At 39.0% G+C, this 23,418-nt stretch overlaps 1 protein-coding gene across 1 annotated transcript; it reads right to left on the bottom strand.

Annotated features, from left to right (window-relative positions):
- Positions 1-16,453: 16,453 nt before the first annotated feature.
- On the bottom strand, positions 16,454-21,950 carry nt5c2l1 (5'-nucleotidase, cytosolic II, like 1; the record flags this gene model as incomplete). Its single annotated transcript, XM_080046619.1, has 16 exons — positions 16,454-16,546; positions 16,632-16,829; positions 17,139-17,199; positions 17,858-17,909; positions 18,000-18,170; positions 18,710-18,776; positions 18,864-18,971; positions 19,041-19,076; positions 19,197-19,280; positions 19,368-19,421; positions 19,514-19,607; positions 19,746-19,803; positions 19,954-20,045; positions 21,032-21,127; positions 21,613-21,730; positions 21,836-21,950. The coding sequence occupies 16 exons, from the start codon at positions 21,948-21,950 to the stop codon at positions 16,454-16,456; spliced, it is 1,497 nt and encodes a 498-aa protein (XP_079902745.1).
- Positions 21,951-23,418: the final 1,468 nt, after the last annotated feature.

The following is a 23,418-nucleotide window of genomic DNA, read 5'->3' as shown; positions in this document are numbered from 1 at the left end:
CAGAGACCAACCATTGTTAAAATCTAATGTTTAATAAGAACCCTCTTTGAGCAGCCTTGTGGTGTCTTCACAGCTCAATGTACAGACAATCAGACAAACCACAGCAGTGTAAAGTTCATATATCCGCAGTGAGCCCTCTACTTAACACGATATAAGTTGCAGAATCAGAAGAATATAAAAGAAAGGAAATGTTCCTCTGCAGTTTACTTGAAGGCATGCTCTCATCAGAGTGAGGTAATTGGTTCCTGCAGGGGAGAGATCTCGTGAGCCTTCATGGGAAAATGGCTGCCTCAATGACAGACTGCAGGCGAGTCAAGGCTGCTGGAACGCTGGGTTCTTCTCTCTGAGCTCGTGCATGTAGCCTATCTGTACTGAGTGTGAAGCCTTTAGGTGAGTGTGAAGCCTTTAGGAACAGATATAGGAACTTGAGCTATTCAGTCATAACCGTTCTGTGGACAATCAGTGTAATAAAATGCCCCAAATCAATGTATAGGACAAATGCATGAGCAACATTGAGAATGAAGAACACCATGAGGACTTTAATCAAAACAAATCAGTCTTTATTTCCATAGCCCAATATCACAAATAGTCATTTGCCTCAGTGGGCTTCACAGTCCGCACACAATATGACACCCCTCTGCCCTTGGACCCTAAACTTGACTGAGGAAAAAATATTGAGAAACCTCGGGGAGAGTGACAGAGGAAGGGCTCCGTCTCCCAGGACTGACAGTCAAGCAATAGCCCAGATGTGAGGTGTACAGAAGAGACTATTAGAAAAATCGCAAGCAGTACTATTGACAAAAAATGTTAACATGCAGATGATAAAATATATAAAGATGACATGAGCACTGGTCTTGTACTTTCCCCCTTGACATGAAGTTCGATTGACCTTATACATTTCAATATCTGATTCTCTTTTGTCACTCAAAGATCTTCCAAAACTGTGGGACAGACAGACGGCCCTGACCTAGTCAATGCCGGTGGGGGGATGTGTGGGGGAATTGGGGAAGGTTGCTGAGGTCAAGGCACACAGGGTCCACCCCTCTAGACCTATTGGCCAGAAGCCGCCGACAAGTCCTGCTCAGCTTTGAAGCCCTGAAGTGGACAGAATTCCACCACGGCCATGGGGATTGTAGCATGTCATTTGTAGGAAATTTTGGCGAGATGGTCCTAAAAATGGAGAGGTTGGCCCACGCCTGGAATGCAGGGGTTTTGTATTAGAGGCACTCGCAAGGGTCCTCTCCTATTGATCCTGAAATTACCGACAGGCAGGTGATAGGGCAGCCTCAATTAGCCCTGCGGCCACTGCAGGTCTCCTCTTTGGTTTTAATTTAGAACAGAAAAGATTTCCCTCTTCTTCTTTTTCTTTCGATATGCAAGTCAATGGCAACCAAGGAATTTAGAAAATATTTTTGTAATAGTAAGTCATGAAACTGAAATAACTGAAAAAAACAATAGGAGTTTTAATCTTTTTCCCTTTAAGCCTTTTAATGTTACTGGTGGGTCACTTATTTCAAACCCATGCTGGTCTGGGTTCATTGTTCAAAGACAATAAAACTTTATTTGAAATTCTCAAGGAGATCCCAAAGTTGCTAAATGTACCAGTATAAATAGCATACTTACTTTAACGTAAGGACATGTTTGTAAAATGGGGTAGCAAACACTCCCAACAAATAGCTGGAACCAATACAGAATATATATGATACTGTTAGACAGAGTGGAACATGAGAATTTCTCCTGCCTTAAAGCAACAAAGAGGGAAACAGAGGAAAAGTGTAGGTTTAATGGGTTGGCTGCACCTTTAGAATCTCACAACACAGTTAACACGTCTAGTGATTTCCGCTCTTATAACATCAGTGGAACTCAACTCCTGGTCTAACTGGTAAATATATAACCATGGGGAAAGCTCATGATACAATTTCAGAGTCAGTAGCACATGAAGTCCGCCAGCGCAGGTCATTTAAAAAGTGCTGGTATTTATTGGCGGTGGCCCCTTGCTCATGTTAATGGCAGAGAAGTTCCTTCCCCTTCTTCCTCTTCTTCTTCTTCTTCTTCTTCTTCTTCTTCTTCTTCTTCTTCTTGTTCTTCTCCTCTCTTCCAACCAGGCATTCCAGTCTTGTTTAAATAAGGCCTGCCTGCCTGGGCGCGGGTGGATTCCCCTCTGGCCCTTTGCCCTTTGACCTAAAGTGCATTCCGTATGTAAAGTGAGGAATTCCTCTGAAGTTCAGTTAATGGGGTTGAGTTCTTTTTTTTCATCCTTTGGACTCTGCACATGCACTCGCTCAGTGGAAGTGGAAAAACAAGGTCCATGTACATGTATCCGGCGGCCGTGAGGAGTTATGAATGAGGTTTGTTGTTTATCGGTGGTAGTGGAGGATCGATGTCTCCCCACCAGCAGCTTTAGAGCTTCCATAAACTGGTGCAATAATCCTCAGGAATCATGACTAATTGATTTAATGGAGGATGTTGTGGAGGGGAAGTGAGGCGCTTTTAGGAAGTGGAGTTTGTGTGGTTCGATATGGTGGCTACAATATGTATGGGATCACCACTGTTACATATGAACTCAAAAGGTTTTTTTGGGGACTGTTTTTTCTCGTCCAGGTTTAGGGTCTAAGTATAGAGTGTGTCGTAAACAGTTTAGATTGTGAAGTCCCTCGAGGCAAATTTGTGATTTGTGATATTGGGGTTGTATAAATACAACTGACTTGACATGACATGAACAAAACAGAACAGTGCAAAACAAGTTATTATGTGAGGCAGTGTGTCTATTCTGTGGGTTAATGATTAAACTAATTGTTTTCCCTAACTGCCAGGAGGCAACACTTTTTCTTCAATTTATATTAGGGAATAAACATTTTACTTTTTTCTTACTTAAGTGTAACGTGTCGTGTTCCACACACCAGACAAAGTTATTTTGAAATCCATTTGTTTCCTTTTTTGTGTTTAATTTAAGGGGTACACAGTACACAAGTTAAAAACCAGAAGAGTTAACATTTCAACAATTAGCTAGTTTTGAAAAAAATAACGTATTTCAAACTTTGGGTTTGGTTGACATTGGCTTTATGGCCGCTCCGTTGTGTTTGTGTAACAATAGTTATAACTTTTTTCCTTTTAATATTTAAGTCTGGGCTAGTGAAGTATTAAAGTGGGAACTCTTCCTTTTGCAACTTACTTGGCCAGCACATTTAATGAATGTAACAAAATATAGAAATATCTACAAAAATATCTTCTTTTTCTTTGCCAAAAAGTAATTCACAGACAAAAAAATCTGCAGTATGTTACTTATGAGAAGGTAACCTCCTTTTATGAGCAAAACTTTCACTCCAAAAAAACAAAAATCCTAATTGATTTTGAACCTGTGTACTCAGTACTATCGACCCAAATCACATATATAAAGCTAATGAAAATATGTTGTATTTTACCATGAATTACGGCGGGTGTCTTTGGAGGTTATGTGGCATATTATGTCGATTTCTGAAACATGCCACCAGCTCAAAAATCATCATCTCGTATAGAATCTTCACTCAGCTTCAAGTAGATAAAACATATCCAACCAATCTTTCTTTTGAACTGTTAACAATGACCACGTCTCCAGGGTTGAAGGTAATTAAGGGAAGAACATGTGTTGGTTGTTGACCTATTGTTTTACACTTCTGGGTCTTCTAGATAACAACTTATCAACATTTCCCCATCACACATTCCCAGGTTAAAATCAGGGATCATTGTGAGAGCCCGGGCTGATCTTCCTGAGTGAAGGCCATGTGTATCTGAGGATGGATCATGGGGTGGAGGCTCCTCTGCATGTTGTGCTTTAGGAGCCCTGTGTACTGTTGGAGACGCTGTAAAAAAAGGCTATGCCACCCACACAGCTGGAATGTCATGCATGCAGTCCATAGAGTCTGTTTCAAGAGGGGAGGCCAGGGGGGAGGGGGAGGGGGAGAGGAGAGGAGGGAGGGTGGGGAGACCTTTTTGGTAGCAACAGGGTGCACGGGTTGGGGGTCTACTACTTTTCTGCATGAAAAAAAGATGAAGCACACTACTCACTTCCCATCCCCCCAAAAAAACTTCTCCATTAACCTTTTTTTTCTCCTTCCTTTGGTGGGAAATTATCAATGACGATCCATCACGGTTGTTTGGTCTCCGGCCGATGAGAGGAGGAAAAGGGGAAACGTGGAAAGAGAGAGAGAGACGTGAGATGGAGGGATGGGGGTTGGGAGAGGTTAAAGGGCAGAGGAAGAAAGGAGGTATTTCGGAGGATGGGAGGTTGGAAAGAGAGAGAGAAAAAAAGGGGAACCGAGGGGAACAATAACTCCCATGTTTAAAAGGCTTTTCTCAGCCCCCATGACACCTCACACAGGCAGCAGTTTGAAGTCAGGGCTGTTGAGTAGGGAGTGGTTGGTTTGTGGCTCTTTCTTTCTCTCCCCCCCCCCCCCCCCCAGGCTCATTTTGAGAAGAAACATTTATTTTTTTCAAAACAGTGAAATATGAAACTAGTCCCTCTGTTTATCTCGTCCATACCTCCAACACTTCAGAATTCTCCATGTTTTTGTTCTCACAACACCTTCTATATTTCCCTGAAGATAAAACCACAATAAATGCATCTGAGCTGCTGCTATCTTTGTTGTTGGCTTTCAATGCTAAATAAATCTTCGAATACTTTTTTGAAAATGGAAAAAACAAACTAAACAGGAAAACATGTAAAAAAAGAGCAAATAACACCTAATTGTTCCTGAATTCTTCACAGGTGATTGCAATGAAATAGATCAAACGAAATTAGCAGTTTTAGTTCTTATGGAAAAAAAATGTCTTTATGGAACATTTTTACATAATAAAGATGTGCTAGAAAGCCCTTATTTTACTATCAGTTAACTAAAGATGTTTTCTATTTCTTAGATTGATTCATGTTCAGATTGTAGGCCTGTTTGCAATGGAGTCTTTCCTTTTTTATATAACGATAAAACACTTTGATTAATTGTTTCATTTTTAGAATGTTACAATTGTGAAGTCGAATTTGGGAAACTTCATAAATATAAGTTGAACGTTGCATTTAAATCAAGAAATGTGTTTCAAATAATTAAGTGAAATAGTTTTGCTATCTTTTCAGTGTGGATTTCCTGTGAGTACAGGCACATTTTACAATTACTTATTAATTAGGTTCAATGTGTTTCGCTATCAATATCAAAAATATTTATTTAGTGGCAGCGTCTTTTCCTTTCCTTATTGTAAAATGAAAAACATTCAATTTGAAACAAACATGACTGAACGTCAAGGTTTAACACATCATTCGATGTGTGTAAAGCACAGAGTAAATACCGAAATGAAAAAAATATTAGAAGATATAAATCAAACAAAGGAAACATTGGCTTATGGCTTATTTTAGTCTAATCTTATTGGCTGGTGTTAGTGTAAATATATAATTGATTTTAGATTTGAACTACACACAAACTCTTAAAGTTTATCTCCAAAGCAGATGAACTAAAATTTGTGATTTCACTTTTATTGAGTTTCGTCTCTTTTAAAGAAACAAAAACTTGACAATTAACAACATTTCAACACATCAATTATTTATATTATACATTGTTTTTTTGTCTTTTTCAGAAGTGGAATGATTTTAACAAACGAGTGCTGGTGAAAGGAAAATCAATTGAAGTCTTTAAACTTGTGTTTAAATGCTTTTTGATCACTTCTAAAACATGTTTTAGAAAATTGGAGCTAATGTCCTCAAGGATGGAGGTGTATTTGCATTGAAATCTGTGAAATCAGACTTCAAATAGTTGAGCCAATCAACACTGAATTATTGTTTTCATCAAGGACTTTTTGAAATTGTTGTTTCATGTAAATTTATTTTATCTGATAAGCATATAAGCATAAATAAGCTTTTGCTTCAGCCGGAACTTTTTTAGTAACTATTTGTTGTTGAATGAGTGTACAATGTGATGTTTAAAATTATTGTTGTATAATGACTGAATAAATAAACTACTACTACTACTACTAAGGCCTATAGGCAAAACAGCTGCAGCTTTTAATTTTCAACTAATCTGGATTCACTTATTTACACAGTGTGGACACCAGATGCTACTTTTTACCACTCTGCCGAGAGAAAATATAGATCATTGGTATATTTAAATGTTGATGAGTTGTATTTCAGACTCGTTTAAAAAATCATTTAGGCACGTTCATATCCCTTTGTGTTAACTGAATATATACATATATAAAATATGTACAAAATACAGTTTTAGCAGCAGTTACGAAAACAGAAGGTGGAATTAGATCAGAAACAAAACGTCTCATATCAAGTCGTCCTGTTCAGTTTCAGTAGTGAACTTTTTGTGCCAAACACTTTGACAGGACAGTCAGTGCGAGGAGAGAGTCACCGGGAACAGCCTCTGTGCGTGAGGCAGGAGGGGGGGGGGGGGGCATCACTGCTCCAAACCTTCACCGTTCCATCATGCCCCGCCTTACATCAAACATTTTTTTTGCCGAATGGCTGCACAATCAGATCCCTTCTGAGTGGGCTGCTGGAGTCGCATGGGTGCGAGGGGAGTAAAAAAAAAAGTGGGCCCTCTCCCACTGGATAATACCATTATTTCAGCTCCTCTGGCCAGGAATGCCAAATTTCACAGCCCGCTACTCCTCTCTGTGCGTCAATCAAAGCGTCGCGAGGGGCCGAGGTGCCCACTGGGTCCGCCCTCCAGCACCCGTGTGATCTGATCCAACCATTGATCCCGCACGAACTGAAGCACACACATGCTCTATCTGCGTATCCACACTCAAACATGGGACCTTTCAGCAACCTTTAGAAACGATATTTATTATTACTTTGATGATTCTAATGATAATTTTCACAAAGTTTGCTTATTGAGCACAATTGGAGACATAGCTTATACATCGAAATTAGGAACTAAATGTAAGCCTATCTGCAAATGTTTTTAGTTAAATATATTTTTTTAAATAGATCAATACTGTAGGCCTGATCCTGCAAATGGGAGAATCTACGATGGTTTAGCCCATATTCAAGTCAATGAACAGCATTAAAGTCCTTCCAGGGGCCAATTAAAAGCTAATTATGATCCCCTATTGTAGGTGCACAAAGGGTATTTGCGCCAAAAAGTACATACAATAATTAGTGATCAAGTATCCAGATGGAGCCGAGGGGGAGACGATGAGAAATTTGTGAATGGGACACAGTTAATCAGGCATTCGTTGTACGGGGTGACGCGTCGCCGCGCGCAGCCAATCGCGTGCTGGCTGGAAATGTTAAACACGCCGAAACCAAACCAATGGCTCCCCATATAGCAAAGACTAGCGCAAGAAGAGGCCAATCAGTGGAAGGCATGCAAACGAGGAATTTGCTCCGGCAGGCTCTGAATGTCAAGTAGTCAAAGATGGAGTCCGGATCTGCGAGGCCGTGTGCTTGTGCATGGGGAAGACTTGGGCGAGATTTTTTTCTTTCTGACTCTCCGCCCTCCGCAACGTTTTCGCCTCCGCTCGCGTCCAGCATACAGGCGACGACGGCGTGTATCCCCGAGGCAGCGGACCGTCCAATTGTGGTTTGTTTGTGGAGAGGGTTGCTTTTCTTTGTTTTATGGACAACTTTTTCCCTTCTCTCTATCTCTTTCTCTCTCCCTCCCTCTCTCTCTCTCTGCCTTTTTTTTTTTTTTTTTTTTTTTTGCATTAAACGGATTGTCCCTCCCTTGGCTAGATACTATTCATGATTTTGGAGGAGGAGGTTGTGCAGAGAGAGGAGGAGGAGGAAGGAGAAGAAGAAGAAGAAGAAGAGGAGGAGGAGGAGAAGAAGGAGAGAGGGGGGTGTCTCCAATGTGAGTTGTAGCCGATTTTGCGTAAATTGTCAAGAGCCCAGTGCAAACTTGGAAGTTGCAAAGGTCGAGACGCAAAGATTGGGTGTTTATTTACGCGACTTAAGGGAGGAAACGGCGGCAGGAAGAATCAATCCCATTGCGCTGCGCATCTGGAAGCTCGCTTCAAAACTTGATCAGGACACGATTTAATGCCGTGTGGGCAGATAAACGCGTCCTGCACCTTATTGGGCTGTTATCGTAGTGTAATGGGTCTCCGAGGGGGACATTTTCACGGTACTGGCGTGTGTGTGTGTGTGTGTGTGTGTGTGCGTGCGTGCGTGCGTGTGTGTGTGTGTGTGCAGCCTAAAGGCTGTTGTGCAATCTAACAAGTCGTCAGTATTGTACCGTGGGCTTGTGAGCTGGCAGCAGGAATGGCTTGCAGAGCAGATCCAGTGCTTCTAGCGTTAAGGAAGGCGTATAGGCCGCTCACGGAGATGTATGGCGGAGACAATGTAAAGCCCTCAATAACAGGTAAATAACATACTAAATCAAGAACAGCGTTGTGTGTTTTACAGGAATAATCCGATGCATCCGGAGGGAAGAAGCTTCACGGCGCTGTAGACATTTCCAGCGTCCTCTTTTCTTTAATGCTATAGATCCTGTATGTTGTGTAACAACGCGTTATCTGTGCAAACTTGCAAGAGCCACAATTTGCTTTTATTTTAGGCGTTGTTGCATTTCATTGTTAAGCGATCCTACTCTAATGGAGCAAAGCAACTTTTTGTAAAGTTTTATTTTATTTTTAAATACCTCATTCCGTTGAAGAAATCGATCACTTTTTTGATGTCGTAGCCTCGTGTTTATTTTTTTGCGACTGTGTGGACGCAAAGGGAAGGATTTATTATTCTGAAATGATTTTTATGCTTTTGATAGTCTAAGGTATGGTGGGGTGGCAGGCTGTAGTTGTCTTAGAGCTGTGTGTGTGTGTGTGTGTGTGTGTGTGTGTGTGTCCCACCCCCCCAACCAGTCTCCAACCTCCCGTTTCTCCCCCCAAAATTAGAATGCATGTCATTCGCTGGAGGGAACTGTATGGGCCCACATGCTGGGAAATTCCCATTCACCCAGGGTGAGAGTAACCGATGTGCTTAATTTAGGAAGTTCATTTAACTCCGCCAGTGAAAAAAGTAACATTGTAATAAGCCTGTGATATCCTAACTTTTGTCTCCATAGTCTGAGGCATAAATAGTGCTACCTAAAATGTCACCCAACGAGGTGGATTGTGTGCAGTAGAAACTCCAAAGGGGATATGTCTGTTTGCAATTTTTGCCTTTTGATTGATTTGAGTATCTTTATTATATGACTGTAGTTTTCATTTGATTCAGGATTTTTAAAATAAAAGCACACCAATTTATATTCTACTTCTTAGTCATATCAATTCTGGTAATTATTTCAATTTTATTTTTTGGGGGGAGTAAAAGGTGGCTAGTTGAGTCAGTATGTGCAGTGAAGTCTGGTGGTGTCCATGTTGTTGTCCACTGCCCTTTTTCTGTTGCACTACTGGACATTGAGATGAGCAGTGCAATATTAAAAGGGCATTGGCTGATGAAAACAGAGACCCACACCTCCCTTTACTGCCTACACTTTTAAGCTGCACATGGAGCTGTGAGGGTGTCCTTATGCCTGATTGATTTGTGTTTTTACTTTCTGTTATTGTGCTTTATTTTGTAGAAGTGGAGAGATAAAGTAGAATTAGTCAATTTTCCAAACTTCAGATTACATTTTTAGCCAACATGTAACAGCCATTTTCACCTACATGCAAAAATTCAAATTTCACCACAATTTGAGCTTTTCATCATCTTCCCCCTTTTTTTCTTGTGTTGTTTTCCCTTTCTCTTTTTTAACACCCAACCATCGGTCCAGACAAACACCATTGTTGCTTATTTAAATGTAATTGGAGTTTGGCAGTGAAGAATGGCTGTCCCCACCACGTCCACTTGCTGACACATGCTGAGGTCAGCTGCTTTGACAATGTTGCACTACTGTACCATCCATTCTAGCAGTGCAATAGTATTGTCATAGCATTTGGCCCCAGCTCACACTAAACTGGTGCTAAAGGGGCTCGTTTCAAACAAGTTTGTGTAGAAGTGGAGCTGATGACAGATAGCAGGTGGTGGCTCAGAGCAAAAAAAATTCCTTAACTATTTACCCACCAGCACTGTGTTTACAGAATAGAGTTTACACACATTTTGCAGGCGGACACGAGACCCCATGACCTAAATTTAACGCAAGGAAGGGACTAATGTACTTTCAGAAATATGACCTTTAAGAAGGAAGGAAATAAATGACCTTTTAATAATCCATACAATGTAGATTTGTTTCCTTCTGCTGTGATGGTGCATTCATTGGAAGTCACCATTCACCTTTTTAAATTTACACCAAATCTTGTGGAAATAAAAAGTGTCGAATTATGTAACGTGAGCTGTAAAAACACAAAGCCATAAGAGCAAATCAAAAAGGTGAAGACAATTTTAAATCAACCATATATAGTCGACAGAAGAATATTTCAGATGCGTTTTTATACCTGGAATCTTTCCATAATCTGAGATGGCCTTTAATTAACTCATCTAGTTTTTCCTAAGAAAAATAATTCTCAGTTAAATTGGCAGTTTTTTCTTCAATGAGTTCAGTGTCCTGTGTTTGTGCTTACTTTACCTGTGTGTTGTTTTGTCATCAAACCAACACCGTGTCAGTGTGCTGATGGTAAAATAAGCCCATGAGAAAAAAAAAAGAAAAAGGCTGGTTGGGTGGGTGGGGGGTGTATGTGTGTTTTTGAGCATCCTCAGTGGCAGCAGGTCGACGGGGGGAGGGGACGTTTGGGAGGAATGCAGGGAGCAAGGCCCTCTCTCCCCCTCTCGCGTTTTGCCTTCTCTTCCCTCCTCTGTCTTTCTTTCTTTCTTTTTTCTATGTATGGAGATTGGGTGTCACTGCTCCTGTGTGCGCCTCGTGTTTCGAACCCTATAGTAAGAGAGTTAAGAAGCTTGTTTGTTTTGATGACTGTCAGTAGACCTCTCCGGGTGGAAATGTTTAACCACAGTCCAGTTGCTGTTACAAGCTGCGGCAGAAGGACACAAATAATAATTAAAAACAGACAAGAGACATATTTTTAAGGGGCACAGATTACCCTGCTGTAGTCCAGGGTTTCAGGTGAAAGAATGAATGTGGTGACTGTGTATTAAAAGCCAGTTCTAAAAGTCTGTTGTCCGAAAAAAAGAAGTGATTTTGGACGTTAAAAGTGCATTTATGCGATTGCCCAGTAAAGAGTAGGCAAGAGGAGACCTCAGTCACTCGACTGTGTGAAATTCTCCCTGAGTAAAGAACGTGACTTGTTTAGGCTTGCTTGCAATGCTTGCTGGGAAATCCTGGAATGTGTGGAATGGGGGACGGTGGTGCTTCTGCAGTTATCTGACTGCATAGAGCAGCAACTATCCTGCAATGAAACCCAACATGTCAGGGTGCTTTTTTTGAGCGGCTTTTCATTTGCAAATTAACCTGCCGAGAATACGAGCTAATGAGATAATGACATCTGTATTTCATTAAATATATAAAACACAACACGCTCTAAAAGCTTTGCATGAAACAAATGTGTTAAGTTTTTCCTTTTGTAATGTGTCTATGGGTCTGCCGCCTGTTTTATGAGGTAATGAAGCGTTCTTGTTTTTTAAAGATAAATTAAATCACTGTTAGAGAATTTGTTAGAAACAAATGATGAACTGTTGTGTAAACCTGTGACATGAATGTGTAATAAATAAAAGTTCAATGAATATTTGTTTTTAATTATTTTTTGAAGTTTTCTGAAACATTTCTGAATTTTCTATGTAACATTCTCTCTGATTAAAGACGATTATATTAAATGTTTTCAATTGTTTATTGTTATTTTCCTGGAAAAGTACATTTTGAAAAGCTTAATTTGATGGTGAAACAAAATCAATTACACACTATTGGATCTAAAAAAGCAGTTATAGAAATGACAATTTGGCAAATGTATGCTTTAATGACTTGAATTTGAAAACCGTGAACTACATGCTGGAAAAACAACCTTATTCATGTATAAAACTGTTCATATCGCTTATTATTACATTAAAACCTTGAAATCTCAGGCCTAATATCAGCCTCCTGGACGTAACGCTTGTTCAGAAGAAGTTGTAAAAATATATCACCACAGTGTGAATACCTTTCTCATGTGTCTTGAATAACACTCAAGACGTGTATAAACTCTTAATTAGCAGCTTAGCTTTGTCTAAACACAAATAACTATTTTCAGTTTTTGAAGAACTTCTGAAGTTTCCAAAGACATTAAATACTGGTGTGAATGTTTGTCGTTTTTTTAATTAATTTAAAACAATCTTGGACCCATTTAGAATATATTTGATGTATTGCCACAACCGGGAAAAATGTATTTTGGGTTTGAATATTTGAATCAGTATAGACAGAAAAGTTGATCAAAAAGAGCAAAGACCAGACACATACCACATAGGAAAGTGTATGTTTATAGAGAAACTTTAAATTTAAGGGGATATCAAAAGTTGAAAAGGTTCACAAAGTAGCAAACAAATTCATTAAATGCTAATTGTTGCATTATTTCTTATAAGATATGAAGCTCTGCAAGAGCTAGCTTCCACCAATAACTGATTCAAAAACAGATGTTTATGCAGAGTGGAATGTGGGTGAAACTGTCAAAATCAGCACAGAGAAACTGATACTTTTCACACCTCTTCAGCACAGGTACACTCTGAGTGAGAGGACAGCTGTAAAATCACAGTGCAGCATATTGTTAAAGGAGAACAAGCTGTGTGTGACTGTGTCAGAGGCAAGTGACCAAAAGTTCATTTTAGCTGTGTCTTCTCAACTGAAAGGGAAATAGATAAATACAGAGAAAAAGAAAAATGATTAAATTATAAAATCATTGTTTGTGCAGCTTATTTTCCATTAAATTAATCAATCAATTAAAGCAGTGTTTGCTCCACTATATGAACCAGTGAAAAATATGTCTGCAGATTACATTTTACCTGTGTACTTTTCTGCAGTTTCTCGCAACAGGTTAGTTTCTTATGAAATACATTAAGATGTAAAGCCTCGAAACAAATTTCATGATGGCAGCTTTAAGTCCCCCAAAGTGTGCAGATTTACAGACTTGGTTACAGAGTGGTGGCTTTGAATCTTTCATTCTTAATACAAGGCTAATACACGCTTAAATAGAAGTGTTTAAATACAGACAAATTGCACCAAATTAAGGATGGGGATTACCTTTTATGACTTTGTTTCTTTAAACCACCAAATGTCAAATATAAGGTTAGTTTATATTATTTCCTGATAGTAAATAGTGGATGAGTGATTAAAACAAACATTAAATACTATGTAGTATGATAACATTAAAAGCTATAAAACATGACAAATTCAATAGAAAGAGAAGGAAAAACAATAAATCCAGGTGACAAGCAGACAATGGTGAAGGAAATCCAAGTTAACGGAAATAGCTCTGATACAGGAAATGAAATCATCTCGGAAACGTGTGTGTGTGTATGTGTCTGTCTGTGAATGAGTGTCTGTGTGTGTTCGTTTGTAAGAGGGAGGTGCCAAGAAATGCAGTGGGTGGATCCGAATTTAGATTTTCTTCTGATGTTTAAAACAATGCAGCAGCAAGTGTCTCGAAATCCACAGACGGAAAATGATAAAGTTAGACTTTGAATATATTCTCACACATGATGTCTATAATAGTCCACACTTGTAAAGGGACTTACTTAATGCAGGTGAAACATCTCAGTAAAGACAAAGCACTGGATCTTACTGGAACTTTCCCTTCAATGAGTTTAAGGCAATGTTTAGTCTGTTTCAGGTCATCAGTGGAGGCTTCACCATGGTGACTGCTGAGTCCATATCAATATCAAAGACTAGACCAGTGAACAATTGCTATAAAGTTGCACCTCACACTCTAATTGTTCCTCTGTAGAGCAGAAAAGCAAGAGAACCATGATTATCTGCACACTTGAACCCTGTGAGAATACTATCGTGTGTGAGAGAACTCATGCATAATCACATGTTTACACTAATATAAGGAAGAGTTTCTAGTGTGTGTGTGTGTGTGTGTGTGTGTGTGTGTGTGTGTGTGTGTGTGTGTGTGTGTGTGTGTGTGAAAGAAGGTGCTCATTTAGACTATATTGTATTTTATGTATGCAAACAAGGTTAAAGCAGCAGCTGATCTTCTGGCTGAACTTAATTTGAATCCTTATAAAACTAATGAATACTAGTGAATCTTCCGTCGTATCAACAAAACAATTTGAAAAAAAAATCTGAATGTGATATTTGTACTGCTACTAAACACATGCACCCTAACATGCTCTTATATACACACATTAAAACACACACACACACACAGACAGAGAGAGAGAGAAATTGTAAAAATGGTGATAGAACAATGTAAATCTTTTATTCACTAAAGCAAAGGGTTACTAGATAAATATCAGCAATGAAATATTAACTAAATTAAAAATAACTCATTATGTAAAATAGCTCATTTAGGAAGAAACTACAGAATACACACTGTGTGACTTCGGTTCTCTCCTCTGACAGTCCGCCTCCCACAAGAGCTGAACCTTTATCAAGAGAGGGGAAAGACAGTTTTCTCCCTCTGTCACATGCACAAATAGCATACAGAGAGACAGAGAGAGAGAGAGAGAGAGAGAGAGAGAGAGAGAGAGAGAGAGAGAAGAGAAGAGAGAGAGAGAGAGAGAGATCCTTGTACTTTTTTCTTTGTGAGGACACTCATTGACATAATACATTCCCTAGCCCCTTGGTTTATTTTAACCATTACAACTGGATGCCCAATCCCAACCCTCACACTAAACCTAACCTAAACCTAATTGTAACCAGAACTTTTAAATCAAGTCTGAATCGTCAAACAGTCCTTTGAAGAAGTAAGGTCCAGCTAAAATGTTCTCACTTTCCAAATATGATAGTATATGATGATATATGATAGTTAATGAAATTGTTCCTCACAAAGCTGAATTAACAATTACACACACACACACACACACACACACACACACACACACACACACACACACACACACACACACACACACACACACACAAATTAATTCAAACACGGATACATTTTCAGGTCTGTTGCAGAGGTGGTTTACTGCCATCCAGTGGACTACAGATGAAGTACAAAAGAAAAGAACATAATGAAACCTTATGAGAAAAAACACACATTACCTAACTTGCTTCTCATAACTTCTAATAACTGTAGTTCTGGATTTATTTGCAGAGTTTTTACATGTTCTGTCCACCTTATTCATAAGAAGAGATGTGTGTGCCGCTCACGGTATTGAGAAATAATTTTTAAACTCAACTGCAATGTGTCTTTCCAGAAAAAAGTGTGTCCCTGTTACTCTGGGTCATTCCCAGAATAAATAGTAAACCCATTTGGTAATTTAAAAGCTGCAAACACAATGTCAAAGAGAGCAAATCCGTTAAACTTAATGACGTGTTGTCCTTCAATGAAAACAATGAAAACAGATAATATGAAAGATTTATTGGAAGAAATCATCAAGTTGCACAAACAACCAATAGTGTATAAAAGGCTCTGATATTAATGGTTACTGTCGCTTTAAAAGCAGTTGCTCCCAGTCTATAGTGTATAAATTAAGTTTCGTTTTCTGACAGTTAGTCCGAGAGAGATTCATGCAAGTCAGCAGGTGGCTCATCGTCCCTCTGGTACCTGCCTTATTGTTTAATTCTCCTGTATTGAGTTCATGAAAATAAAACTGGAAGATAATACAGAGGATTTAAATAAATACGGCTGAAAATAATATAGTCTAAAGAAAGCAACGTCTCATCATCATCATTCCTTGCACTCTGATCGGTGCACCATTCCTGGATGCTATTCATACCTATTGATCTAGCCCTCCTGCATTATCACTAAAACAAATAGTAAAGTCACTTCTTCAAAACCATCACTCAAACCTGAGATTAAAAGTAGAGCTAGCGATTCTGGAGATTGCAAAATCAATGAATATCTTTTCATGATCCGCTAAAAAAATCTGGTGTTAATACACAGCCTAGGCTCTGCAAACAAAAGGGGCCCACCGCAATTACCAAATGAGGCTGTGTATAAAGACAGCCTAGGATTTTTTAACAGCACACACACGGACATATTATAAGGAGATATTCACTGATTTGACACAAAGTGACAACATGTGTTCTCCAGAATCACTGACTCCACATTTGAAAGTGCACATGGACAACTACATGGAGCAACAGAATAAGAAAAACTGGCACACATATATACAGTAACCCTGAGTCATCCTTTGCTTTTAATATTAAAGTTTCAACAATCTTCATTCATGGGTATATTTAGTAAATGCTACATGGCATAGCAATTCACATCCGCTTATTCGTGGCGCACGATTTTTTTCTTTGTAAAGGAGGCACGTCACGGCTGCAATAAACCCTTTATACAAGCACAGGTGCAGAGGTGCAAAGCCTCTTCACGTTTTGTTTCTTCTTCTGAAACATCTCCGTCAGTTGGCGTCAGCACTGCAAGAGGGAGGAGTGTTAATAAACTGTCAACAGAATTCATTGGGATTATAACCTTAGGTCATGGTCATCTTGACCATATTGTTGGTGACGGTGAGCTGGGAAGAAGCGTAGTCAGCCATGTGATGAGACACTGTTTCATGGGGCATCTGAAAGAGTTCATGAGTGAGAGTGAGATAAAGAATGACTGTAGTGATTAACAATGGAAGCACAGAGATTTGAGCAGGTGTATGCGTGAGGAAGAGGACGACTGACCAGGACTGGGGGAGCCATGAAGAGGTAATTGAAGGGGTAGTGCAGCAGGTTAATGCAGGTGGAGGAGTAAAGATCTGCGTAACGCATCAGCTGGCTGGCAAACAGTGTCTGCCTGAAGCCACTGCGCAGTAGGCTGCCCATCTGGCCAAAGGACATGTCCATTCTGTGGGTCAACACCTGCAAACACAAGCAATTACCAAATCAGCAGAAAAAAACAGGGAATGAAATCTTTTGAAATTGAATACAATAAAAAATGAAATATAAGGTGTCTTATTATTCCATGTGTTGGTGATTATCTAAGTCATTGCTAGAACACATATTCAGTTTCTATTGACAGTGAAGCTATGAGTCTAAATGTTGTTGGCAACAACAAAGAAACCTTTTAAGAACATCCAATATAGCACAGCAACTTATTCAGCAATAAGATGTTTCCATTTCCTTAACATGTGTTTATATCTTCCTAAAAAAAAGACTCAAGCTGCTCACCTTCATTCTTGACTGAATGGTGCTGATGTCAGGACAGTCTTGACTGCCGCTGTCCAGGTGCCTTGAGACGACAAACACAGAAACAATTCACTTCATCTATTCATGTATCTGCGTCATAATTCACATGGAAAATATACAATAAAAGGTGGATGCCATGGCAACATTGTCACTGAAATGCAGTAAACTTTATTCTTAGTAAGTTTTAACATTCAATCAAATGTCTTGGAGTTCCAATGTATTTGCAGCCCCTCCTGCGTGGCAGCTAGTGGTTTATGGTGATAATGAGCAGGGAGAGTGGGAAGCGGAGGGGCTGCTCTTATACTGTACATACAATACAACTTACAGTTCTCACAGTTCATTTCATGGAGAAAACTTTCTGTCAAACTGCTGCTTTTAACTGGCAGACTGTTTGTCCAATCGTCAAAATGACCATACGGTAAAAAGCAGGAGATCCAGATGAAAATGTAGTATGGAAATTGTGTCTCACTAAAAGTATACTTATTATGACACAGATTTAACTAATGACTGTGTATGTATCAATTTCAAAGATTAATTCTTAGGGTGTAAATCCTAATCGGAATTCATAAGGTATTCATCAAGTCTGCATGACTTGATGAATACATCTTGTGATTATTCAACATAAACAAGCAGGTTATTGTTCCCATTTTAACATTTCAAAGTGTTGATTACACTTGAAGTGCAGATGGACACAAACTCACTTGTAAAGATCGGCTAAGAAGATGTCAAGACGCTTTAGCTCCTCAAACAGATCTGCAAAAGACAAAAGCGAAGTTGTAAAAACTTTAAAAAACCACCAACAACAACAACAACACAAACTCACCCTTATCTTCTTGTTCTTACTTTTCTTCTCCTCCCAAACTTGCAGCTCCTTGGTGAGCTCCGGGATGACCAGAAAAGTTTTCCAGCCCTGACGTTTCTTAGATTTCAGAATGTCGCCAAAGATGTGGTCGCCGACGTAAAGGATGTCCTTTCCTTTGACATCCAGCAGGTCACAGACGACGTCCGAGGATCCTTCAACCGGATTTTCATATAGAATAGAAATATAAGTGAGCATGAAAGAGGGATTTAAGTACAACAATGCATTCACATCACAAGCACATATAACAACAGACACAAACAACTCAAGAAAGGCTGTAGTTCTACAATAAGTTATTCAGTTGCAGTTTATACAATGCCAATTATGGCAGCCCTTTTTTTTTTGATTTTGTACGTACACATTCGTTTATCTATTCCTCTGAAGAGAGAGCATTTGTCTTAGCATCTAAAGAAATTTCCTTATCCATATTTTTACTTTACAGCTATACGTTTTCAGCCAAATTACATCCAAATTTATCAATAATCTGCTAGTGCGTAAAAAACTCTATCAGGGTAAATATTATCTTCTTCCACTGCCATTTACTGATCAATTCCCATCCACATTTCAGTTTAAAATCTGCTAACTGAACCTCCTTTAGAAGGTTAGCATTATTTAATACAATGTGACCTTTACTTGAAAAAATTATTTAATTCCTTAAAAACAAACAATACAGTAGAATGAATAAGAACCTGACCTCCAGAGTAAACTGTTCCGTGATGGAGGTCGCCCGTGTACGTTCCAATCCGAAGCTTTCCTGTGTCCTGTGTCCAAAATACAACTTATGATTGAAACCTTCCTCCAAAATTATAATGTTTAAATCTTCAGTATGAGAGACTTTTTTTCCTTACTGTGTCTACTTGTCTCAGCACAGTCCCCTCTGCGAAGAACAGCGGCTTTCTGGTATCCACTACGACCAGGTCGAAGAAGGAGCGCCAGGACTTTTTTGGACTTCCGGTCTAGAACCAAAAGAATTGTTAACTTCAGTTTTCTCTGTATATTTTAAACCAAAGTTAAAATGGTCTTACCTTGACATTACTTTCAAGCAGATACTTCATGATGGCCTTGACGAAGAACGAGACAGTTGTTAGAATAATTGCTCATTTAGAAGGTACACTACATTTTCATATAATTTGTTGTTAAAACATGATTAGTCGCAGTATACAGCATGTTCAGGAGCTCACCTCGGTGTAGCTGTAGTCACTGTTAGTGGCAAGGAAGACCTTGGCCACCTCTTTGATCCGATTTAAGAGTACAGGAAGATTTGGCTGCAAAGAACATCATTTGTTTGTTTACCATACTTGGCCGAAAAGCAAAAGGACATTTTTGGTGCATGATCTTGTCAGAATACTCACATCTTTGATGACGTATTTCTCCAAATTCTTGATGGTTCGTCCTTTAAGGATTCCCTACAGATACAATGGAAACCAAGTATTAATTCCCATGCCAGTGATGTGACACGATTCCTAAAATCCTTTTGAATGAGATGTTGTTCACTTACCGTATCATGAATAAAGTCCACTGCATCTCGGACGTCCTGGAACATGCTTCTGTAGGACATAAACAAGTCGCCGTGCTGGTAACCTTTCATGAGGCTGGAAGACATTTAACAGCAAAAAGAGAGAGAGGGAGGGGGTGAAGTGTGTGTTGACAAATAATTCACTGGTTAGGGTTTAAAAGTTCAGGGCTGCAAGGAATAGTCGAATGTATGCGGGAATTAAAACTCCAATCACTTTGTGTATCTGGTGCATCTGGTGAAGAAGTCCACAAGGCAAGTGTAGAGATACGTCTCTGCAGGGTGGATGGAAACACAGGTCAGTTAACACTTTCAGTTGTTGTTTGTTAAGTTGTTTAAGACTCGGGGGGTTGCAAAAATCCCAGAATTTCGTCGGAGATGATAATATAATTGTCAAAATATTTGAATGACCCTGCAGGTTTTACCTGAAAGATTGAAGAGAGTGTTAAGAATGTAAAAACGGTCAGTGTCATCTCTTTGAATGAACTTGTTGGGGTAGTAGTTGTGAATGTCTTCCCTGTTCAAAACAAACATGACACAAGTCAATATCACTAGTGCAAGTGCACAAACATAGGCAAAGTGACTACAGTAACTTAAAACGGTAAACAAATGAATGTACATGTATTTACACTTCAGCGCTACAAAAAGCAAGCCATGTGATAATCTCCCCCAATAATTGAGAAATTGGTGCACTCATGTTTATACTGTGTTTGTGACCAGAAAACAAATAAAACCAAATTGAGCCCGCTCACATCAGCAGGCCAACATGCTGCAGTCATTATACGCTTAGATTTTGTTTCCCTTGTCATTAAATAGCTAGGAGTAGCATCCAAACAAAGACAAACATGAGAGTCAGGTTTTAATTCAACTGTAGTTGTAATTTTTTCCAGCCAGTCTAGCCAGTCAGTGACAGTGAAAAAACAATAGGAACATACTGAAAAATATCCCCTTTTACTGTTGGATGCAACTAAGGTAACTCAATGGGTTTGTTTAACCTGAGAGCCACTATAAAAATCAAAACTTTGTTTTTGACATTTGAATGTATTAGTATCTTCTCAAGTAGATTATTAGTATTACTTTAGAAAGTAGCTCAAAAAACTACATTACAGTTTGTTTTAAATAATTTAAGTGTTAATATTCTGCTTGTAAATGCATAATAGGGTCCGGGGGTGTTGAAGTATTTTTCTTTTCTTTTTTGTATGTTATTTTATACTGCTTTTGGTTTGGTTAGAATTTCAAATTCATTTAATCTGCATATTTTCAGTTTTATTTTGTTTCTGTTCTGTTTTTCATATCGTATCACTATTGTATAATCAATGAAACATTGTTGTATTCATATTTTTACAAGTGCAACTGTGTCCCCTGTCTCTTACTTCTTCCCTGTCTCAGTCTGAGACTTACCTGACCTCCACAGGTAACGGGTGAGATGTACAGTACATCATTAACAAACAGAAAAAAAACAGACTGATCTTGCCGTGCATTTTTAAAAGATTTTGACTTTACCCTTGGTGTAAGCTGAAGCCATGACTGCAGACTAAAATGTTCCCATTTGAATCCACCTTCAGGAGGTTCCCGTATTTGGTGTCGATCACTAAACCGCTGAAGGTGAGGGAAAGGAATAGGTGTGAAGGTTAGCAAGGCATGAACAGCAAGGTATAAAGGAGGAAACAAGCTTCAACGTAGTATTATTGTAATCATAGATTTGTCTGCTGATTATTTTTCAAAGAATGGTTTGATCTTTAAAAAAAAAATTTAAAAAGTGAAAGTCACAACTTCCTGAAAACCGAGGTGATGTAAATTTTGGAAATTAACTGTCAATAGACTTATGGAATAATGTACTAATTGTCTGGTGGTATTATTATTATTATTATTATTATTATTATTATTATTATTATTATTATTATTATTATTATTATTATTATTATTATTATTATTATTATTATTATTATTATTATATTTTTTAAATATACAAACTTCTATTTTTGGCAGTTCATAAAAGCTTTGAACTAAACCTGTAAGATATTTTATATTACATGTTTATTGCCGCATGAGTCCTTAGTTACAGTAGCAAACTTGGAACCAACCGTGTGGGGAAGCTGGGGTCATATGTGTAGCGCAGAATCTCGTGAGGGTACCCGACTGACACCATTCTGTCCCTGGTGAGTTCAAAGCCCAGGCTTTCATAGTCAGGAGACTTATACACTACAAGCACACACAACAGAAACAGAAGCATAAAGACTGTGAATGGCAGCATAGAAATATGTTTACAAACAAGAGCATTCTGTGTGCAGTGATGCCTTAACATACTTGCCATGGTGTAGTCCATGTCAAAGCCATAGCATTTGATGTTTTCCAGGGTCAGATTCTGGTTGACGAACACCCTGTGACCAAACACAACAGAAATCTCAGAAATGTTATGCATGTTGACTGGGGTTACTCAAGGTTCATTTTCTATAGTGCAAAGGTCTTTGCTTGTCAGCTTGTCAGGTTGCATTCATGTAGGTAGGCCTGAGGGGAGGAGGTCACCTTTTTTTGCTGTTATCATTATTAGGTTTGACTGTGGTTGATTAAATTGCTGTTTCCGTTCACACAAACTGCATCTAAGTGTTGATCCTGTTACTAGTCAGATTATACCTCCTCTTAAAGTCCCTACAGCTATAGGGTCGAGCTGGGAGGGTTACACGTGTTATCATTACCCTCACCTATCTCCCCCACTGTTTTGAATGACTTCCAATTACCAGCAAAGTATACATTAAAAGTGGAGTCAGAGATTTTGGAGAATGCTTGCTGTAATTTTTTTTTGGTCAAAATCAGTGAATATCTTCTGATTTCGACACAAAGTGATTAGTCAACGAGCGTGGAGAATTGCTGACTTCAATAAGTCAATAATCAAATAAATACATCCATGATGCATTTTTGACAAACTGTTGTGCTCATTGGAGTAACTGTGACACTCGCTGCCAGTATGAGACTCTTCTCTTTATCAGTGACCCCCTGACAGAGAGAGAGAGAGAGAGAGAGAGAGAGAGAGAGAGAGAGAGAGAGAGAGAGAGAGAGAGAGAGAGAGAGAGAGAGAGAGAGGGCTATCAGCAGCATCTCCAGGCTGCATGGCCAAGTCTCAACCCTCCCTGACAGCTCACACTTAGAGGGGTCGCTGTAAATAATTTACCAGCAAGCTCCTGTTTTGTAAGTGCATTACTGCTGAGCAGTGAGGATCATTCTCCTCCCAATAGATCCTCCAATATCAATCCAGCAAATAAAAGCTGGCAGGGAGCTTATATTCCCTTGTACTGTAGAGGACCACTGCTCGTTTCAATATCTGCTGGTTGAAATATTTATCGATCAGGTGCAAACCTTCAGAGGATAAAAGTTTTTAGATTTTAGAGACAATTCTAAATTAAGTTGTTACAAGATTTAAAAAAATTACTTGTTGATCATGTCAAAATAAACACAACAAAAGCATGGAACTGTTCCTGGACTGGTGATGCCACCAATGAAACAAGAAAAAAGGCAACAACAACAAAAACATTTTTTTATCTGAGTGTTGACCATGTAAATACCAGTTAACCACTAAGCTGAAAGGATGTCATTGATATTACCCCGACTCACTTTTGTTCGATATCTCTCTTCGCCCTCGGCTGCTCAGAGGAGATGCTGGGACCCTTGTCCATTGCGTGCATTATCGGCGCAACTGCTATACCTCGCTGTAAATCCAGCTCACATGCATCTGTGCTGCGGCCTGTTACATCTGAGTGGCATTTAAATGACCAAAATGTACCCAAATGTTGTAGGCGTGGACTCGAATGTTTTCTTCTATTTTGTTCTTAGGCTGAAACTCCTCCCTGGGATTTTTGTGCGAGAAGATGACATATACTGCGACGCATTCTGCT

This window comes from Ammodytes marinus, assembly GCF_949987685.1.
Source record: "Ammodytes marinus genome assembly, chromosome: 18".
Taxonomy (NCBI): domain Eukaryota; kingdom Metazoa; phylum Chordata; class Actinopteri; order Uranoscopiformes; family Ammodytidae; genus Ammodytes; species Ammodytes marinus.
This window is presented reverse-complemented; position numbering and strand designations above follow the sequence as displayed.